The sequence below is a fragment of the Myxocyprinus asiaticus genome, chromosome 30, assembly GCF_019703515.2.
Source record: "Myxocyprinus asiaticus isolate MX2 ecotype Aquarium Trade chromosome 30, UBuf_Myxa_2, whole genome shotgun sequence".
In the NCBI taxonomy this organism is placed as follows: Eukaryota; Metazoa; Chordata; class Actinopteri; order Cypriniformes; family Catostomidae; genus Myxocyprinus; species Myxocyprinus asiaticus.
This window is the reverse complement of record NC_059373.1, coordinates 24,341,747-24,362,220: the sequence shown is the minus strand read 5'-3', so window position 1 is coordinate 24,362,220 and position 20,474 is coordinate 24,341,747. Positions and strand designations below refer to the sequence as shown.

Sequence of the window (20,474 nt, the reverse complement as noted above, 5' to 3'; positions counted from 1 at the left end):
CTGTTTACTTGAATAATTTAACTTGAAAAAAAAAAAAAAAACTTGAATCAGTGTTTACTTATTTGAGAAATATTTGAAGGCTGTTTTCATTTAATTTGTTAACATTTATATTAATAACTAAAAAGTGTTTAATAGCATATTCGTATTGGCTGTGCTTTTAAAATTGGCATCAAGAATCATGAAATTGGTGTCAACAACTAACATTTTAGATTTTGTGACATCCTTAATTGGCAAAGTGCCCAGGAGCCTTTGAGAGGAGGCAATAACTGTGGACATTTCTGCCCCAAGCAAATGTGGAGGTGTGTAAAACCGGCTGTGCCATGGCCATGGAGGTTGTTGTCTGTCTGTATGAATCAGCATTTGCAATAATCTGATGGTTTTATTTAGCGAGGCGTTTGGCTCAGCCGATAGCAGTTAAGTCATGCTGGTTATTGTGAATTATGAACCCCCTTCTTTCACTTGCACACAGCCATTTGTATTCATAATTTGAATTCATTCATAATACCTTAAGCTTTGTGGGCTGTGTAAGTACTTCTAGGTGTATGTAATTGTGAGTCATTGTGGGTGTGTATGTGCATGTAGACTTGGCTTATAAAGATATATTGGGAATATTATCCAGGTTTAAGAAGTGTAGCAGGAAACATTGGGGGTAATAGTCATTTGGACACTAAAACAAGGTATTGTTATCAAATTCAGTCCTTGTGATAGATTTTTTTTATTTTTTATTTTTTTTATATCAGTGTGTACAGTATATGGTTGTTCAAGAAGAAGGAAATTACAGAAAAGTTTCCCCACATTAAACGATCTGTGTGTCCCTTTTCAAAAAGAATGGATTTTGACTTTCTATATAACATGCTTCACATTGCATGCAAAAGTAGTGTATAGTAAAGCAGCCGAGTAACTGCAACAGCAGGATCACATTGTGCTTTCACACTGACAGCATTTCTGCTGCATAAAATAGATGTAGCTCTAAACAGAAAATACACTGATTTCTGGGTTACCAGATGGAGGTTTCCTTAAATAACTGCCATAAAGTATAAAACGTTTATCAGGAGTTGGCCATTGAGAATCATTACAAACTTGATCATCATGAAATCAAATTTACATCAGGAGGGAGACCACATTTACATCCAAGTGTTTATTAATGCACATGGAACAGAACCCAATCCCAAAATACAGAATATAAACTGCTTAAGTTGTCTGAATTCATATTTATTTAAAAGAAAGTGTGTTTGTGTGCCTGTGACTATGTGTGTAACTTGCATCAACCCTGAAGAATGTCTTTTTTCAAACAATGTTTGAGTAATTTGCTCCATTCATAGATGATGCTTCATAAAAGCCTATATTGCAAAAGACTGTGTTGATAAATCGGCTGATAGTGCATTTTCAATGTGTTTTCTGCTGTGTTTAGAAAAACTGGGTCAGTGCTTAAAAAACTGCTTGCTGAAAATTGCACTTCTGTTATATGCCATGCTGCTTAAAGGGATAGAAGGGATATATGCCATTCTGTCATCATTTATTCACCCTCAAGTTCTAACCTGTATGACTAACTTAGTCGCATGACAACTCGTAACAGTTCTTACAAGATGGTGAAATCGTAAGAGATCACAACTTAAAATCGATACAATGCAAGCTTCACATTTTACTCAGCCTCCTTTAATACAAATGACAGATCTATGTTATTAACCTGCAATACGCTTGCCTCGTATCATCCCAAATACAGATGTTTTCTTTCTTCCGTGGTACACAAAAGCTATTTTCTGATTAAATTCATGGTTAGGTTAAGATGGTAGAATTTATGGTTACGTTTAGGTTTAAGTCAGGTGCTAAACTTAGGAAAAAATTTATTAACTTTGTTTGTTGGTTTATTATATACAGTTGAAGTCAGAAGTTTACAAACACCTTAGTCAAATACATTTAAAGTTTTTTACAAGTCCTGATATTTAATCGTAGAAAATATTTCCTGTATTAGGTCAGTTAGAGTCACTACGTTATTTTAAGAATGTGAAATGTCAGGATAATAGTAGAAAGAATGATTTATTTCAGCTTTTATTTCTTTCATCATATTCCCAGTGGGTAAGATGTTTACATACACTTTATTAGTATTTGGTAGCATTGCCTTCAAATTGTTTAACTTGGGTCAAACGTTTTGGATAGCCTTCCACAAGCTTCTCACAATAAGTTGCTGGAATTTTGGCCTGTTCCTCCAGACAGAACTAGTGTATCTGAGTCAGGTTTGTAGGCCTCCTTGCTCGCACACCCTTTTTCAGTTCTGCCCACAAATTTCCTATCGGACTGAGGTCAGGCTTTGTGATGTCCACTCCAATACCTTGACTTTGTTGTCCTTAAGCCATTTTGCCACAATTTTGGAGGTATGCTTGGGGTCCTTGTCCATTTGGAAGACCCATTTGCGACCGAGCTTTAACTTTCTGCCTGATGTCTTAAGATGTTACTTCAATATATCCACATAATTTTCCTTCCTCATGATGCCATCTATTTTGTGAAGTGCACCAGTCCCTCCTGCAGCAAAGCACCCCCACAACATGATGCTGACACCACCATGCTTCACGGTTGGGATGGTGTTCTTCAGCTTGCAAGCCTACCCTTTTTCCAGCAAACATAGTGATGGTCAATTTGGCAAAACAGTTAAATTTTTGTTTCATCAGACCAGAGGACATTTCTCCAAAAGTAAGATCTTTGTCCCCATGTGCACTTGCAAACTGAAGTCTGGCTTTTTTATGGCAGTTTTGGAACAGTGGCTTCTTTCTTGCTGAGCAGCTTTTCAGGTTATGTTGATATAGGACTTGTTTTACTGTGGATATAGATACTTGTCTATCTGATTCCTCCAGCATCTTCACAAGGTCCTTTGCTGTTGTCCTGGGATTTATTTGCACTTTTAGCACCAAACTATGTTAATCTCTAGGAGACAGAATGCGTCTCCTTCCTGAGTGGTATAATTGCTGTGTGGTCCCATGGTGTTTATACTTGCGTACTATTGTTTGTACAGATGAACGTGGTACCTTCAGGCATTTGGAAATTGCTCCTAAGAATGAACCAACCTTGTGGAGGTGCACAATTTTTGGCTGATTTCTTTTGATTTTCCCATGATGTCAAGCAAATAGGCACAGAGTTTAAAGGTAGACCTTAAAATACATCTGCAAGTACACCTTCAATTCAGTACACCTCCTATAAGAAGCTAATTGGCTAATTGTCTAAAAGCTTGACATAATTTTTTTGGAGTTTTCCAAGCTGCTTAAAGGCACAGTTAACTTAGTGTATGTAAACTTCTGACCCACTGGAAATGTGATATAGTCAATTAAAAGTGAAACAATCTGTCTGTAAACTATATATATATATATATATATATATATATATATATATATATATACACAGCTGAAGTCAGAAGTTTACATACACTTAGGTTGAAGTCATTAAAACTAATTTTTTAACCACTCCACAGATTTAATATTAGCAAAATATAGCTTTGGCAAGTCATTTAGGATATCTACTTTGTGCATGACACAAGTAATTTTTCCAGCAATTGTTTACAGACAGATTGCGTCACTTTTAATTGAGGGTGAGTAAAAAATTGATATCACAATTCCAGTGGGTCATAAGTTTACATACACTAAGTTAACTGTGCCTTTAGGCAGCTTGGAAAATTCCAGAATATGATGTCAAGCCTGTAGGTAATTAGACAATTAGATTCGGATAGGCTAACTGGAGTCAATTAGAGGTGTACCTGTGGATGTATTTTAAGGCCTACCTTCAAACTCAGTGCCTCTTTGCTTGACATCATGGGAAAATCAAAAGAAATCAGCCAAGACCTCAGAATAAAAAAATAAAAAAAAATGTGTGGACCTCCACAAGACTGGTTCATGCTTGGGAGCAATTTTCAAATGCCTGAAGGTACCACGTTCATCTGTACAAACAATAGTACGCAAGTATAAACACCATGGGACCATGCAGCCATCATACTGCTCAGGAAGGAGTTGCATTCTGTCTCCTAGAGATGAACGTAGATTGGTGCGAAAAGTGCAAATCAATCCCAGAACAACAGCAAAGGACCTTGTGAAGTTGCTGAATGAAACATGTAGACAAGTATCTATATCCACAGTAAAACGAGTCCTATATCACACTGAAAAAAATAAGCTGGATTTGCTTAAAAATATAGTGCATCATTTTTGCATTCCACTTTTTAAGAAAATTCCACTAGGAATTTTAAGCAACGTTACCTAAAAAAAAACATTGCTGGCTATAGCCAAATTAATGAGCTTCCATTCAAAAATGTTTACTTAAAATACTGTGCCATGCCAGCTACTACATTTAAGGTTGTTTGACCCTAAGAGTCTCTGTTTACCCAACTATGCATTTTAAGCTCATTTAGCTCAATTGTAAGTGCTATTAGCAGCTTTAAATTCTAGGTCCTGTTCATTTATTTTCAATTAACTTTAAAATAAAATGACCTGAAAAAATAACAGACAACTGGTGAATGTCAAAGGTTTTTATTGTTGTTTACAAATTTACAATCTAACATAGATATTCATGCTCACCTAGAACCAAAATACATTCTCAAATACAAAAATAGTAACAAAATCATGACGATAAACAAAAATCATAAAAAAAAGTGGGCTATGCAATGACTTAAAGAATTTCAGTAAATCTAAATAAACACAATTCAAAATGCATTTTAACAGACTGCACACTGCAGAAATATATGCAGGTAGGAGAAAACTCTCTGATCTAATACTATAACAAATACACCAGAAACAATTTGTATATATAAATCAAACTATTCATTCAAAAGATCTTTTCAACTTGGCCAGACATTGCCATCATCAAGATGCAACAACATTTACTGTATGACCTCAAAAAAATAAAGAAAAAATGTCAGCTTCTTTGGGTAGCTGATATGAAGGGCATAAAGCAGCCCCAAATGTCAGTGCACTGACCTAAGTTTTGACAAATGTCCCCAACTCATTTTCAAGGACAATCAATACATCCAGTGGGTTGAAAGGCAACTTTCCCTCTTCCTGCTCCAAAGCATTGATGGCATCTGCTCCTTTCTATGCTTGGTCAAGCTCCTCTTCCTAAATGCAAAGAAATAATATTTGTCAAAATGTATATGAACAGTTTCCATTGTATTTATTTGCACAATTAAATATCCTCAAAATCAATAATTACAGAGTAAAAAGAAAAGTAATGCTTAAAGGGATAGTTCACCCAAAAATAAAAATTATCATTTACTCACCACCATGCCATCCCAGATGTGTAGGACTTTCTTCTGTTGAACACAAACAAAGATTTTTAGAAGAATATTTCAGCTCTGTTGGTACATTCAATGCAAGTGAATGGTGGTCAAAAAACACATTAAGGTGGCATAAAGTAATCCATATGACTCCAGTGGTTGAATCCATGTCTTCAGAAGTGATATGATAAGTGTGAGTGAGAAACAGATAAATATTTAAGTACTTTTTTGCTATCAATCTCCACTTTGACTTTCATATTTGTCTTCTCTTGTTTTTGGGGATTCACATTCTTTGTGCATTTCACCACCTACTGGGCAGGGAGGAAAATTCATTTTAAAAATGACTTTTGATCTGTTTCTCACCCACACCTATAGTTTCACTTCTGAAGACGTATTCATATCTTTAATGCTACCTTTATGTCCTTTTTGTACTTTCAAAGTGCTGATCACCATTCACTTGCATTGTATGGACCTACAGAGGTGAAATATTCTTCTAAAAATCTTCATTTGTGTTCTGCAGAAGAAAGAAAGTCATACACATCTGGGATGGCATGAGGGTGAGTAAACGATGAGAGAATTTTCATTTGAAGCACACAGCTATTCAACCACTGTACCAAATGCATACATTTATATGAATGTCAGCGGATATGTTAAAATGGTGCTATATAAATATGAATAATGTCATCCAAATGTGTTTCCTACCTTTTTTTTTTTTTAACCTTGAAAACCTCTGATGACTCTTCTTTCAGTTACAGTTATAATTGTAACTGACAAGATAAGCAACATGTATGGCTAGTTTACATTTAAGATTCATGACGAGACAATTTTCAACTGCTGCAAACCCTGTTACATATTGCAGCAGTATTATACTTATAATGTGACTCTTTTTTACAAACCAACTTACACATGTTGATATCAGGGTGTCTCCTTGAGGCAAACCAAAAATTATAATTCTCTAATCATTTATGCAGTCTTATGCCATGTCAAACTCATTTGACTTTCTTCAGGGGAACACAAACAAAGATTTTTGAAGGATATATGATGTGAGTTTATCCATATAGTGGAAGTCAGTGAGGTTAAAAACTTTCAAGATCCATAAAGGCAGCATCAATGTAATCCATATGATTTTTTTTGTTTTTTGGTTTGTGTTCCACAGAAGACAGAAAGTCATATGAGTTTGAGAAGGCATAAGGGGTGAGAAGGCCAAATGATGAGAAATAGCATTTTTGGGTGAACTACTAAAATCATTTGATTAAGCTGAAAAGTGAACATAAACCAACACTCAGCTAATGTAAGCTGGTTTCCCTTTAAGACAAAGGGGTTCAATGAGACATTTGCATTGAAACATGTAGAAAAGCGATTTACTTGTTGGAGTTACCTGTTGGAGTTTCTGCCATGTGAGTGACGCCCGAGCAGTGGTTGAAGATGAACTGTCTCTCCGGTGAAAAATCTGTGGGAATTCTGACAATGAGAAAGCACAGTATTTTCCCATGAGAAAAGTATGGTGGAAGTGCCACATACAGAATATTAATTATTGCCATTTACAACCTCAATGTCGTTTAAGGCAAGCGGCAACCACAACAGTGAAACTCATTACAGATGACAACCACAACAGTGAAACTCATTAAAGAGACCGAAATTTATGCTTCACGTGATATTGATGTGTGTATTCATGTCGTCTCAAACACTAACTGAACGCTAAAACTGTAGATGCAGTTGATGAAGCTGAATATAAACCAACACTCAGAAAATGTTAGCTGGTTTCAAGATGTTTGCATTAAACATTTTAAATTGGTGTAGAAATGCGATTAATTTACTGGAATTACCTGTTGTTTGCAGAGTTTCTGCGATGCGAGTGAGGAGTTGTAGGTGAAGGCCCTGAGCAGCGGTTGAAGATGAATAGTATCTGCCTGGTGAAAAAAATGTGTGGGCTCCTTTGTGTTTGTTTGACTGTGAACGTACACATCTAATTAGCTTCATGCAGACAAACATTTAATATACTGTAGATTTGCAAATGTAATGTAAGTTAACTTCTTTAAGTGAATAGAAACTTGAATACACAGAAAATTGATAGCAAAAAAAAAAAAAAACCTCTACTGATTTCACACTATGTTTAAAGTAATTTACCTTTGAACTTTTTGGCAAAAACTTTGTGTTGTCCACCACGAGCTCTCCTCATCCAAAATGGCAGCCAGCCCCAAATATGCTTGCTTAAAATTCAATCGCATTCTGCATCACGTGGTTTCACATGGAATTTTACGTTTTACGTCGTTTTACTCAATATAATTAGCAAAGTTTCTTTATTATTATGAGTACAGCATAATCTCAGTATCTTGTGTCACAAATATAGCATATAATTAAGGGAAGTTGACAGCATTATGTTTTGAGTAATATCTGTTTATTTTAATGAGCAATATATGCTGAAGCAAGGAATTTGTTTTTGAGTGCAACATAACCTGAAAATCTGCTCAGCAAGGAAGGAGCAGCTGCTCCAAAACTGCCATAAAAAAGCCAGACTACAGTTTGCAAGTGCACATGGGGACAAAGATCTTACTTTCTGGAGAAATGTTCTCTGGTCTGATGAAACTAAAATTGAACTGTTTGGCCATATTGACCATCGTTATGTTTTGGAGGAAAAAGGGTGAGGCTTGCAAGCTGAAGAACACCATCCCTACCATGAAGATGGGTCAGCAGCATCATGTTGTGGGGGTGCTTTGCTGCAGGAGGGACTGGTGCACTTCACAAAATAGATGGCATCATGAGGAAGGAAAATTATGTGGATATATTGAAGCAACATCTCAAGACATCAGCCAGGAAGTTAAAGCTCGGTTGCAAATGGGTCTTCCAAATGGACAATGACCCCAAGCATACTTCTGAAGTTGTGGCAAAATGGCTTAAGGACAACAAAGTCAAGGTACTGGAGTGCCCATCACAAAGCCCTGACTTCGGCAGAACTGAAAAAGCATGTGCGAGCAAGGAGGCCTACAAATCTGACTCAGTTACACCAGTTCTCTCCAAAGGAAAGGGGCTAAATTATTGTGAGAAGCTTATGGAAGGCTACCCAAAAGGTTTGACCCAAGTTAAAGAATTTAAAGGCAATGCTACCAAATACTAACAAAGTGTATGTAAACATCTGACTCACTGGGAATGTGATGAAAGAAATAAAAGCTGAAATAAATCATTCTTTCTACTATTATTCTGACATTTCACATTCTTAAAATAAAGTAGTGATCCTAACTGACCTAAGACAGGGAATGTTTTCTACAATTAAATGTCAGGAATTGTGAAAAACTGAGTATAAATGTATTTGGCTTAGGTGTATGTAAACTTCTGACTTCAACTGTATATATATATATATATATATATATATATATATATATATATATATATATATATATATATATATATAAAGCAATATCACACGAGCAAGAGTGCGACATGGTCCTATATCAGCACTGATGATTTAGGGCCATATAGCATGATTGCGAGTGTGATATTGCTTATATATATATATATATATATATATATATATATATATATATATATATATATATATATATACTTTCTTACGCGACAGATCAGAATCTGCCATTGTTGGTTCAAACCAAATGATGCTTCCAAGCCTTCGTTAGTAATTCATAAATTTCACTTTAGAGCTAAAATCACAGCTTGGGCTGTTTCTAACAAGTTATTGGAGAAACAAGGATGTTTGTGTGTGTGTGTGTGAGAGAGAGAGAAAGAGAGAGTGTGAGAGAGAGAGAGAGAGAGAGAGAGAGAGGGAGAGATGGAGCGTGTGCAATCACCTGTTGATGACGCTGTAGTCTGTTAGTCAGCTTTCTGAAGATAATGTCATTTTGGTGAAATGCATCCTATTTTCTCAGTGGAAAAATAGCTGTCCAAGCGGAGGTATTCCTCTCTATTTCGCGGAACCGGTGCGCAAAAGTCTTTCACTATAGAAACTGCAATCTCCTCCGCCATTTTGTCCTCTCCAATGGAAAGTCCAGTAACAGGTAAGCGCAGTGGCGGATTTAGGCATGGGCGACATGGGCAGTTGCCAAGGGCGGCATCTTGTGGGGGGGTGGCAGCATCTTGTGGTGGGGGGGGGGGGGGGGGGTGGCACGAGGCACCCACATAGACCCCTTATGATGTGTTACATTAATACTGTTAAGAGTGAAAAGGTGGATATGACATCATTGAGGAACTTTCCCTGGGAAGCTTAATAGAGGAGCTACACAATGTTTCTACAACTTAACAAAAATCAGTTAGAAATGCTTTGACAGATGAAACATAAATCGAATAAATACACGATTGCATGCTTTGTCAATGTTTTTTATGCGGTTTTACAAGAAATGCTAACCAATGTAGCCTTTAACATCATATGGAAAGCTACAAATAATATATTTTTGAAGTTTTAAAGTTTGGAGCAGCAAAAATAGTTAACCTTGTGTAAATTGTCATGTGAATATTTAGCTTTATGCTACGCTAACATGCTAACCTGCATTTACATTCATCTGTTTCCAGGCACGATTATATTTTATAATAAATTTTCTGATGAAAATGCACATTGAAGCATAACTTTTTTCTCTAGTAAGACCTTTGATAATAGAGCAAATATGTACTGCAAAAACGTTATTCTAAATGATAATTTAAATATAGTTTTTTCTATAAAAACATCTTTAAATCCTTAAAACAAGATAGATTTACTTAGTAGCAAAACTGCATAAGATAAGAATTTTATATATACAGGTGCATCTCAATAAATTAGAATGTCGTGGAAAAGTTCATTTATTTCAGTAATTCAACTCAAATTGTGAAACTCGTGTATTAAATAAATTCAATGCACACAGACTGAAGTAGTTTAAGTCTTTGGTTCTTTTAATTGTGATGATTTTGGCTCACATTTAACAAAAACCCACCAATTCACTATCTCAAAAAATTAGAATATGGTGACATGCCAATCAGCTAATCAACTTAAAACACCTGCAAAGGTTTCCTGAGCCTTCAAAATGGTCTCTCAGTTTGGTTCACTAGGCTACACAATCATGGGGAAGAATGCTGATCTGACAGTTGTCCAGAAGACAATCATTGACACCCTTCACAAGGAGGGTAAGCCACAAACATTCATTGCCAAAGAAGCTGGCTGTTCACAGAGTGCTGTATCCAAGCATGTTAACAGAAAGTTGAGTGGAAGGAAAAAGTGTGGAAGAAAAAGATGCACAACCAACCGAGAGAACCGCAGCCTTATGAGGATTGTCAAGCAAAATCGATTCAAGAATTTGGGTGAACTTCACAAGGAATGGACTGAGGCTGGGGTCAAGGCATCAAGAGCCACCACACACAGACGTGTCAAGGAATTTGGCTACAGTTGTCGTATTCCTCTTGTTAAGCCACTCCTGAACCACAGACGACGTCAGAGGCGTCGTACCTGGGCTAAGGAGAAGAACTGGACTGTTGCCCAGTGGTCCAAAGTCCTCTTTTCAGATGAGAGCAAGTTTTGTATTTCATTTGGAAACCAAGGTCCTAGAGTCTGGAGGAAGGGTGGAGAAGCTCATAGCCCAAGTTGCTTGAAGTCCAGTGTTAAGTTTCCACAGTCTGTGATGATTTGGGGTGCAATGTCATCTGCTGGTGTTGGTCCATTGTGTTTTTTGAAAACCAAAGTCACTGCACCCGTTTACCAAGACATTTTGGAGCACTTCATGCTTCCTTCTGCTGACCAGCTTTTTAAAGATGCTGATTTCATTTTCCAGCAGGATTTGGCACCTGCCCACACTGCCAAAAGCACCAAAAGTTGGTTAAATGACCATGGTGTTGGTGTGCTTGACTGGCCAGCAAACTCACCAGACCTGAACCCCATAGAGAATCTATGGGGTATTGTCAAGAGGAAAATGAGAAACAAGAGACCAAAAAATGCAGATGAGCTGAAGGCCACTGTCAAAGAAACCTGGGCTTCCATACCACCTCAGCAGTGCCACAAACTGATCACCTCCATGCCACGCCGAATTGAGGCAGTAATTAAAGCAAAAGGAGCCCCTACCAAGTATTGAGTACATATACAGTAAATGAACACACTTTCCAGAAGGCCAACAATTCACTAAAAATGTTTTTTTTATTGGTCTTATGATGTATTCTAATTTTTTGAGATAGTGAATTGGTGGGTTTTTGTTAAATGTGAGCCAAAATCATCACAATTAAAAGAACCAAAGACTTAAACTACTTCAGTCTGTGTGCATTGAAATTATTTTATACACAAGTTTCACAATTTGAGTTGAATTACTGAAATAAATTAACTTTTCCACAACATTCTAATTTATTGAGATGCACCTGTATATATATATATATATATATAATATATATAATGTATACATACACACAGAAGTGAATTTTCGTACTTTATTTACTTGTTTATAGTCAAAACAAGTGAAAACATTTGCCAGTGCTGAAGAAGTAATCCAAAGTATTTAGATTACGTTACTGACCTTGAATAATCTAACGGAATATGTTACAAATGACATTTTACTACATGTATTCTGTAATCTGTAGTGGAATACTTTTTAAAAGTAACCTTCCCAACCCTGTATATATATAAAATAATTTTATTTATTTATTTATTTTTCTCTATGGGAGTAAAAGTCGTATGTTTTTGTGCGAGCCAACTCATACGGTTTCTTATGATTTCACCATCTCGTACCAATTATTACGACTTTCATGAGACCGGGTTGGTATGACTTCCTTTCTTCCATAGAATACCAAAAGATATATTAAGCAGAATGCAGAAAGCCTCAGTCACTTTTCATTTTTATTGCATCCTTTTTCCAAACAATTAAAGTGAATGGTGACTCAGACTAACATTCTCCCTAACATACCCTTTTGTGTTTCTTTCATGGAAGAAAGAAAGACATATGGTTTGGAAAAACATGAGGATGAGTAAATTATAACAAAATTTTAATTTTGACATAAAAAATCCCTTGTGAGAATGTGAAAGTGTGTATTGAGAATGCTGTAGTCCATTAATATGGGTGCCAAAATACATACACACTACTTTTGCATGTGGTATGAAACAGGCATAATACAATAAACCATGGTAGAGGATAACAGCAGGCAATAGTTCTAATTTCCTTTTTCTTTCACAAATTGTCAGGATGGGAGCCCTGCAGTTGCCTGCCTCTCTGAAATGCCAATGAAAACACCACAATTTTCAACAGTTGTTAAGCACTAAGTAAACATAGAACTTTTGGGTTTTCATCCCACTTTTCTCTTTTAAGGTAAAATAAATATGTTTGCACTTTCCAGTGCCTCAGAACCTGGGTGCGTACAGCTGAATAATTTATAAATGTCTTAGATTTTGAGCAGGGTGAATCCCTTTTTTGAAAACAGATATGAAGGAGTGTCTGTGTGAGTCTTAGATCAGCTGTAGTGTAACACAACTGATGTACTAGCAATATGAATCAAATGTATTACCTCAGAGACACTGTTACGTTCATGTGAATACAACATTTGTCTCTAATGATGTTTTTAAGAATGGAAAACTAAAAGGGAGGTATAGGCTGCTTTAGATCAAGCTGCTTTGATGTCTTGTCACGACTAAATCTGTGGTCTTACACATCTGAGGCACAAGAAAAAAAGGAAAATGAATGTCCTCTCTCACACAGAGGGAAGAACAGTTAGGAGGGTATCTTCCCTTTAAGATTATTTTACCTCTGATTTGAAACAGCAGCATGAAACTGTTTGGATGAAAAAGAATGAAGGACATTGGAAGAGATTGTTTCAGACAAGTTTGGAAAAAAACAAGTACCTTGGTTTGAAGCAACTGTTGACGTGTTTAAAAATGTTTTAAAAAAAGGAACATTAATTAAAAATGCTAAAGCATGAATTAAGAAATAAAAATAAAGTATATTAATATATGTGTTTACATCAATGCAAGAAATAATCATTCCCATTTTTTTTTTCTTTCAAAATGATGTATTTTGAGAGAGTTTTATTTAATTTAAATAAATTTAGGTAGTTTAAATGTTTCTGTCACGAGCACACCAGGCTCTTCCTCACCGTCAGTCACCCGCTCTCACTCGCCTGAGTTTTAATCATGCACACCTAAAGCTCATCATCACCTCATTTGGACTTGCACATAAACCTCACACTCACACTCACACTCAGTCAGCGTCTAGCCTTGTTGAAGGTTCCTTGGACTCACCTTTCGCTCTGCTGCAGTAGAAAATTACTTATCGGCGTGTGACTTACCTGTTTATCAACGATCTGCTCTGGATTTGCAAGATAAGTGACCTTGAGAACTCTGAATTTCCCTGATGGAGGGAATGAGACGTTGTGTCGATGTAGTGACACTAGGGGTCACTCTTGGGAGCCCCAAACACCTCTGATTTTTTAAAAAAGGTCAATGGGAATTGATGAGTGGAATTTGCATGCCACTCCCCCGGACATACTGGTATAAAAGGAGCTGGCTTGTTCCCTCCATCAGGGAAGGGAGGTTACAAAAGTAACCAGGACGTTCCCCATCTCTCACTCACTCAACGTTGTGTCGATGTAGTGACACTAGGGGTCCCAATACGAAATGCCACATTAAGCTGAACTGTGTTACGTGGACTGGCGGGCAGACCACTGTGTGCCTTGAAGGCAGTGCACCAGACCGTCACGTAACCTCCCCAATGCTCTTATGAGCGTCGAACAGTCCTTTGGGAACAAGTCGACTTGCCCAACAAATAGGGACAGGCTAGCCCAGCCGTGGCCTCTTTTCGTCTTTTTTTCTCCCCAGAAAGAGTGGAATTTTGTTTACCGGCTGGGGGCCATAAGTGTCTACGTCGGGGGGGGGGTGTCACTCCCAAGGGGAAGACACCATGGAGACCACACCCCGCCCGGAGGGGGTGGGGGGGGCATTTCGAGTGGAAATATGTCACATGGCCTTACCGAGTCTTGTCGGAAGTATGTCATGTGGAGAAGTCCCATGGTAGGTCCTACCCGAGAGGGGAGGAGCTCTACAAACACGGTGACCGGGGGCAGAGGACCCTCTGCCCAAGGAAGACGCAGTTTACTGACAGGGAAACAATTTAGTGGCAGATATATCACATGGGGTCACCTATGGGGAACCAGCGCATGTGGAGCACCTACCCCCGTACAGGGCTTAGTTAGCACATGTACTTGGCCAGCAGCGAGTTTCTCTGCAAACTCGCCTGCCACAGGGCTGAGGAGGAAAGTCATCCAGGGATCACAACTTGTGAACACGACTGGGAGTCCAAAGTGCACGTCTTCACTTCAGGGGAGGGGAAAGGCACTATGCGCAAGTGGTACACCTGGCCAGCTGTCCCGGAACTCACCTGCTCGTACCTGACAATATAGGGAACGAGACCGGCTCAACCCAGAGATTGTAGAACCTCGCAAAGGTGTTGGGTGTTGCCCAGCCCACTGCTCTGCAGATATCTGCCAAAGAGGCGCCATTGATCAGGGCCCAGGAGGCCGCCACACTCATAGTAGAGTGGACTCATAGCCCCATGAAGGGGTGGCACATCCTGAGCGTGATATGCCATCACGATGGTGTCAATGACCCAGTGGGCGATCCTCTGTTTGGAGACAGCACTCACTTTCCACTGCCCACCAAAGCAGACAAAGAGCTGCTCGGAGCTTCTAAAGCTCTGCGTGCGATCCAAATAGATGCGTAAAGCACGCACCGGACACAGAAATGCCAAGGCTTGGTCTGCCTCCTCCTGGGAGAGCGCTTGCAGGTTCACTACTTGATCCCTTAATGGGGTCATGGGAACCTTGGACACATAGCCCGGTCGGGGTCTCAGGATCACGTGAGAGTAGCCCGGACCGAACTCCAGGCACGTTTCGCTGACAAAGAACACCTGCAGGTCCCCTACCCTCTTGATGGAAGTGAGTGCAGTCAGGAGGGCAGTTTTCACAGAGAGTGCCTTAAGATCAACTGACTCCAGGGGCTCGAAAGGAGCTCTCCGTAGACCCCGAAGGACTACAGAGAGGTCCCATGAGGGGATGTGGCATGGTCTGGAGGGATTCAACCTCCTAGAGCCTCTCAGGAACCCGATGATCAAGTCGTGCTTCCCCAAATATATAACATCTACTGCATCGTGATGTGCCAAAATGGTGGCTATATACACCTTCAAGGTGGAGGGGGACAGCCACCCCTCTAGCCTCTCCGGCAGAAAGGAAAGCACCGATCCGACTGCGCATCTCTGGGGGTCTTTGCGTCGGAAAGAACACCACTTAGCGAACAGACGCCATGTCAAGGCATAAAGGCACCTCGTAGAGGGAGCCCTAGCCTGAGTGATCGTGTCTACCACCGCGGGTGGTAGGCCACTTAGGTCTTCCACGTCCCGTCCAAGGGCCAGACGTGGAGATTCCAGAGGTCTGGTCGCAGGTGCCAGATGGTGCCCCATCCCTGAGAAAGAAGGTCCTTCCTCAGGGGAATTCGATGGGGGGGGATGGAGGGCTGTCACGAGGAGCGTGAGGTCCGAGAACCACATCTGGGTGGGCCAGTAGGGTGCTACTAGGATGACCTGCTCATCATCCTCCCTGTGCAAGTAGGCTCACTGGGGGAAATGCATATTTGCTTAGTCCCAGGGGCCAGCTATGTGCCAGCGCGTCTGTACCAAAGGGTGCCTCGGTCAGGGCGTACCAAAGCGGGCAGTAGGAGGATTCCTGGGAGGCAAATTGTTCTACCTGTGCTCGACTGAATTGACTCCAAATCAGCTGGACCACCTGGGGGTGGAGTCTCCACTCTCCCCTGAGTTTAACTTATCGTGACAGCGTGTCCGCTGCGGTGTTGAGGTCACCCGAGATGTGAGTGGCTCGCAGCGACTTGAGGCGCTGCTGATTCCAGAGGAGGAGACGGTGGGCGAGTTGTGACATGCAACGGGAGCATAGGCCGCCATGGCTGTTGATGTACGCTACTGTTGCTGTGTTGTCCGTCCGGACCAACACATGCTTGCCCTGGATCAACGGCTGGAACCTCCACAGGTCGAGCAGTACTGCTAACAACTCGAGGCAGTTGATGTGCCAATGCAGCCGCGGGCCAGTCCAAGAGCCGACGGCTGCGTGCCATTGCATACGGCACCCAAGCCAGTCTTGGAGGTTTCCGTCATAACCACGAAGCGCCTGGAGACCTGCTCTAGGGGAACCCCTGCCCATAGAAATGCTAGGTCGGACCAAGGGCTGAAGAGGGGGTGACAGATCGGCGTGACGACCACGCGATGTGTCCCGTGACACCATGCCCATTTTGGGACTCGAGTCTGAAGCCAGTGCTGAGGATGCAATATACCCCAGGAGCCTCTGAACAAGTTTCAGTGGAACCGTTGTCCTCCGTCTGAACACCTTCAGACAGTTCAGCACCGACTGTGCTCACTCGTTCATGAGGCACGCCGACATTGAGACTGAGTCCAACTCCAAGCCGAGAAACGAGATGCTCTTAACCGGGGAGAGCTTGCTCTTTTCCCAGTTGACCCGAAGCCCCAGCCAGCTGAGGTGTGTGAGCATCAGGTCCCTGTGCGCACACAACACATCCCGAGAGTGAGCTAGGATTAGCCAGTCATTGAGATAGTTGAGGATGCGGACGCCCACTTCCCTTAGCGGGGCAAGAGCTGCCTCTGCGACCTTTGTGAAGACGCGATGGGTCAAGGAAAGGCCGAAGGGGAGGACATTGTAGTGATATGCCCGGCCCTCGAAAGCAAACTGCAGGAAGGGTCTGTGTCGAGGTAAAACCGAGACGTGGAAGTACATGTCCTTCAGGTCTACCGCCGCGAACCAATCTTGATGCCGGACGCTCGCTAGAATGTATTTTTGCGTCAGCATCTTGAACGGGAGTCTGTACAAAGACCAGTTCAATACTCGCAGGTCCAAGATTGGCCGCAACACACCACCTTGGTAGGATGAAGTAGAGGTTGTAAAACCCCTTCATCCCAGCTGGAGGGACAGGCTGTACCGCACCCTTATGTAGAAGGGTAGCGATCTCCACACACAAGTTAGCGGCGTTGTCACCCTTCACCAAGGTGAAACGGACACTGCTGAACCTGGTCAGGCACCTGGTGAACTAAATCAAGTAACCGAGTCGGACGGTCCAGGTCAGCCATTGCGACGGGTTGGGAAGTGCAAGCTCCGGGCGAGGGGGACCAAGGGGACAATCTCATCGGACATACGGGCGGCGGGGCGGAGCCTGAGGCACCACGTCGAGAGGGCTCGAGCCCTGTGGCCATGCTGAGTCCAGTGACATCAAAGCACTTACCTGGCTCCTGATACCCACCATAGGATCGGCCGGGAGGGGGGAGGAGGAATATCCCCGCAGTCCGTCAGAACTAACCTGGTGTGGACGTGTTTGTGCCACAGCTGGGCGTGCAGGGGCGGGGGGGCCGCCCCTGGAGCGCCATACCTGCCATAATGGAATGGTGGCCGGTGGTCTCCATGAGCACCAGATATGTGACCCAGGGAATGAGGAAACTGCTCCTTTTCTGAACGTGTAGGTGCCGCAGTGCTTTGGGCATGCGGCGAATCAACGAAAAGGCAAAGGATTCTCCTCCCGGCCCTCCACCGGGGGATTGAGTGATCTGCTTACCATCTCTAGGCCTGCAGCAGGTCTCCACGTGCCTGGGTCACCCGTCTCAGGGGCGCTTCGAAGCCTTACTCGGTTATTGGCGGCCGGCCGTGAGACGGGTGGCGTCTGCTTCCTGCAGGTGGCTCCACTCCAGGGCCGGCCTGCAGGGGCGGGCTGCAGTGGAGCCAGTGTTGTTGTGGCAGGAGGACGCCCTTGGCGACAAGCAGACAAGGTGCGAGGTCTTGAACTGCGCCGATGCAGGATGTGCTGAATAGCCTCCATCTGCTGTTTCATCGCCGAGAACTGCTGGGCGAAGTCCACAACGGTGTTGCCGAACAGGCTGACCTGGGAGACGGGGGTGTCAAGGAACTGTACCTTGTCAGCTTCCCACATCTCGACCAAGTTGAGCCATAGGTGATGCTCCTGGACCACCAGGGTGGACATCACCTGCCCGAGAGTCCACGCCGTGACCTTCGTCATCCAGAGAGCGCAGCTCCTGCATCAGTCCCGGGTCAGAACTACCTTTGTGCAGTTTTCTTAGCGCCTTGTCTTGGTGCACTTGCAGGGAGAGCCATGGCATGCAGAGCGGAGGTGGCCTGTCCAGCGGCACCACAGGCCTTAGTCGCCAGAGACGACGTAACCCTACAGGCGCTGGACGGGGGTCTCAGGCGGCCCCGCCAGGTGGCAGAATTTTGCTGGCACAGGTGCACCGCAACCGTCTTATCACCTGGGGAATCGCTGAGTACCCCCTGGTAGCCCTACCTTTGAGGGTAGTGAGAGCAGAGGAGCTCAGAGATCGGGTCTGGGCAGTGAAAGGTGCCCGCCATGACTTCGTGGGCTCCTCACGCACCTCCGGGAAGAAAGGGACCGGGGCGGGGCACGGCCGTGAGCAGCGCTCCGGGCCCAGGAACCAATCGTCATGCTGCGAGGGTTCGGGGGGTGGAGGGTTCCACTCCAGCCCGACACACGCAGCGCCCGGGCAAGCATGGCTGCCAGCTGTGCGTCAGGCTGCGACTGGGCGATCGCACCCAAATGTGGGAGATACCCGGCGGAGTGGCTCCCATTGGGGTCCCCAAATAACCCCCAGTGCTAACCGATGTGGCCTCAAACCGTAGGTAGAAGGACCGAGGCAGGGAGCCGCTGGGGTGGTTTTTCCCTCTAACGAAGGAAAAACTGCAACCGCAATGTTGCCATGGTCACACTCTCGCAGTGAGAACATGACCAGTCCATGAATGCTGTCTCCGCGTGGGCAGCGCCCAAGCACGTAAGACTGCGATCGTGGCCATTGGAAATGGAGAGGTAATGACCGCAACCAGGAAATACACACAAATGGAGAGGCGTTTTAAAAAGATGCTCTCCGTTAATGCCACTCTTTTAGAAGGGAAAATATACTCTTTAAGTAGGAATAATATACACATTTAGCTGCTGAAGTGCCCAGGGGCGTTCTCTGCACTTCACCAGTGCAAGAGGGGGAGAAGCCGCTGTAATGTGCCGTAAATCCAACAGATTTTCGAGGTGAATGGATCGGCAGAGTAATTCAGCTCACTGAACACAACCGCTCGGCTCCGAAGAGAAAATCTGAATGAGTGGTTGCGAGCCAGCTCCTTTTATACCCGTATGTCCGGGGGAGTGGCAAATTCCACTCGCCAATTCCCATTGGCCTTTTTTCAAAATCAGAGGTGTTTGGGGCTCCCAAGAGTGACCCTTAGTGTCACTACATCAACACAACGTCGAGTGAGTGACAGATATGGAAACTGACCTGCTTCTCAGTTTATGGAAGTTTTGACTCTTAAGCCCTGTCTGAAGTTTATGTTTCCTGTTTTGACCTAAGACTGTGTTCTAAATTCTCCATACCTGCCTGAATACTCACCTCACAATACTTACCTCTTTCCTCTGTGTTCTGTGCAATAAACTCCTGCATCTGGGTTCATCTCAGCTCCTGTGTTGGTGTGTCATTACAGAAAGGCTAGACCGAAAAAAAATTAACCCAGCGGGGGCTGCCTCCAGTATGGATGATGATCCATTCTCAGAACTGGTACGTCAGCTAAGAGCAGCTCTCCAACACACTCCCGACCTTGCACAGCAAGCCCCACCTCCCACACCTGTTGCACCGGAGCCCACTCTGTCTCCATCTTATGCCAGTCCCATGGTCAATCTCGCTCCATACACCGGATCAATGGGGGATTGTAGCGGCTTCATCTTACAGTGCCAGCTCATTCTTGAAATGCAGTTTCAGCATTTCCCCACCGAGCACTCGAGGATCACCTACATGACCGGGAGAGCTCTCCAATGGGTACAAACCATCTGGGATCAGGGAGGCTCGGTAACGGATACACTTGAAAGTCATTTTAAAGAAGTGTTTTGTCCCCCCTCAGGTTATTCATCAGTGGCAGAACAGCTTAATCGTATTCGCCAGGGAAGACGAGCCCATGCAACTTGATCATTTTCTCATCTCTCTCCAGTAGAAAGAATTTGGAAAATGGCCTTCGTAACACCAACAGGGCACTATGTGTGCCAGGTCATGCCGTACGGCCTGGTCAAGGCCCCCTCCGTATTCCAGGGCTTCATGAACGAGGTGTTCCAGGAGTACCTCCATCACTTTTTCCTGGTGTACATTGATGACAAATTGATTTACTCCCGGAACCAGACCGACCATTGTCAGCACGTGGCCCTGGTGCT

The 20,474-nt window shown here is 42.8% G+C and overlaps 1 protein-coding gene across 1 annotated transcript in view; it reads left to right on the top strand.

The window, feature by feature from the left end:
• The window catches only part of LOC127420819 (uncharacterized), a 33,497-nt gene extending 13,394 nt beyond the window's left edge, over positions 1-20,103 (top strand). Inside the window, exon 5 of the mRNA XM_051663371.1 lies at positions 19,757-20,103. Within this exon, the coding sequence (XP_051519331.1) occupies positions 19,757-19,765 (9 nt within the window). The 3' untranslated portion in view covers positions 19,766-20,103. The remainder of the gene's footprint in view (positions 1-19,756) is intronic.
• The last annotated feature ends 371 nt before the right edge of the window (positions 20,104-20,474 follow it).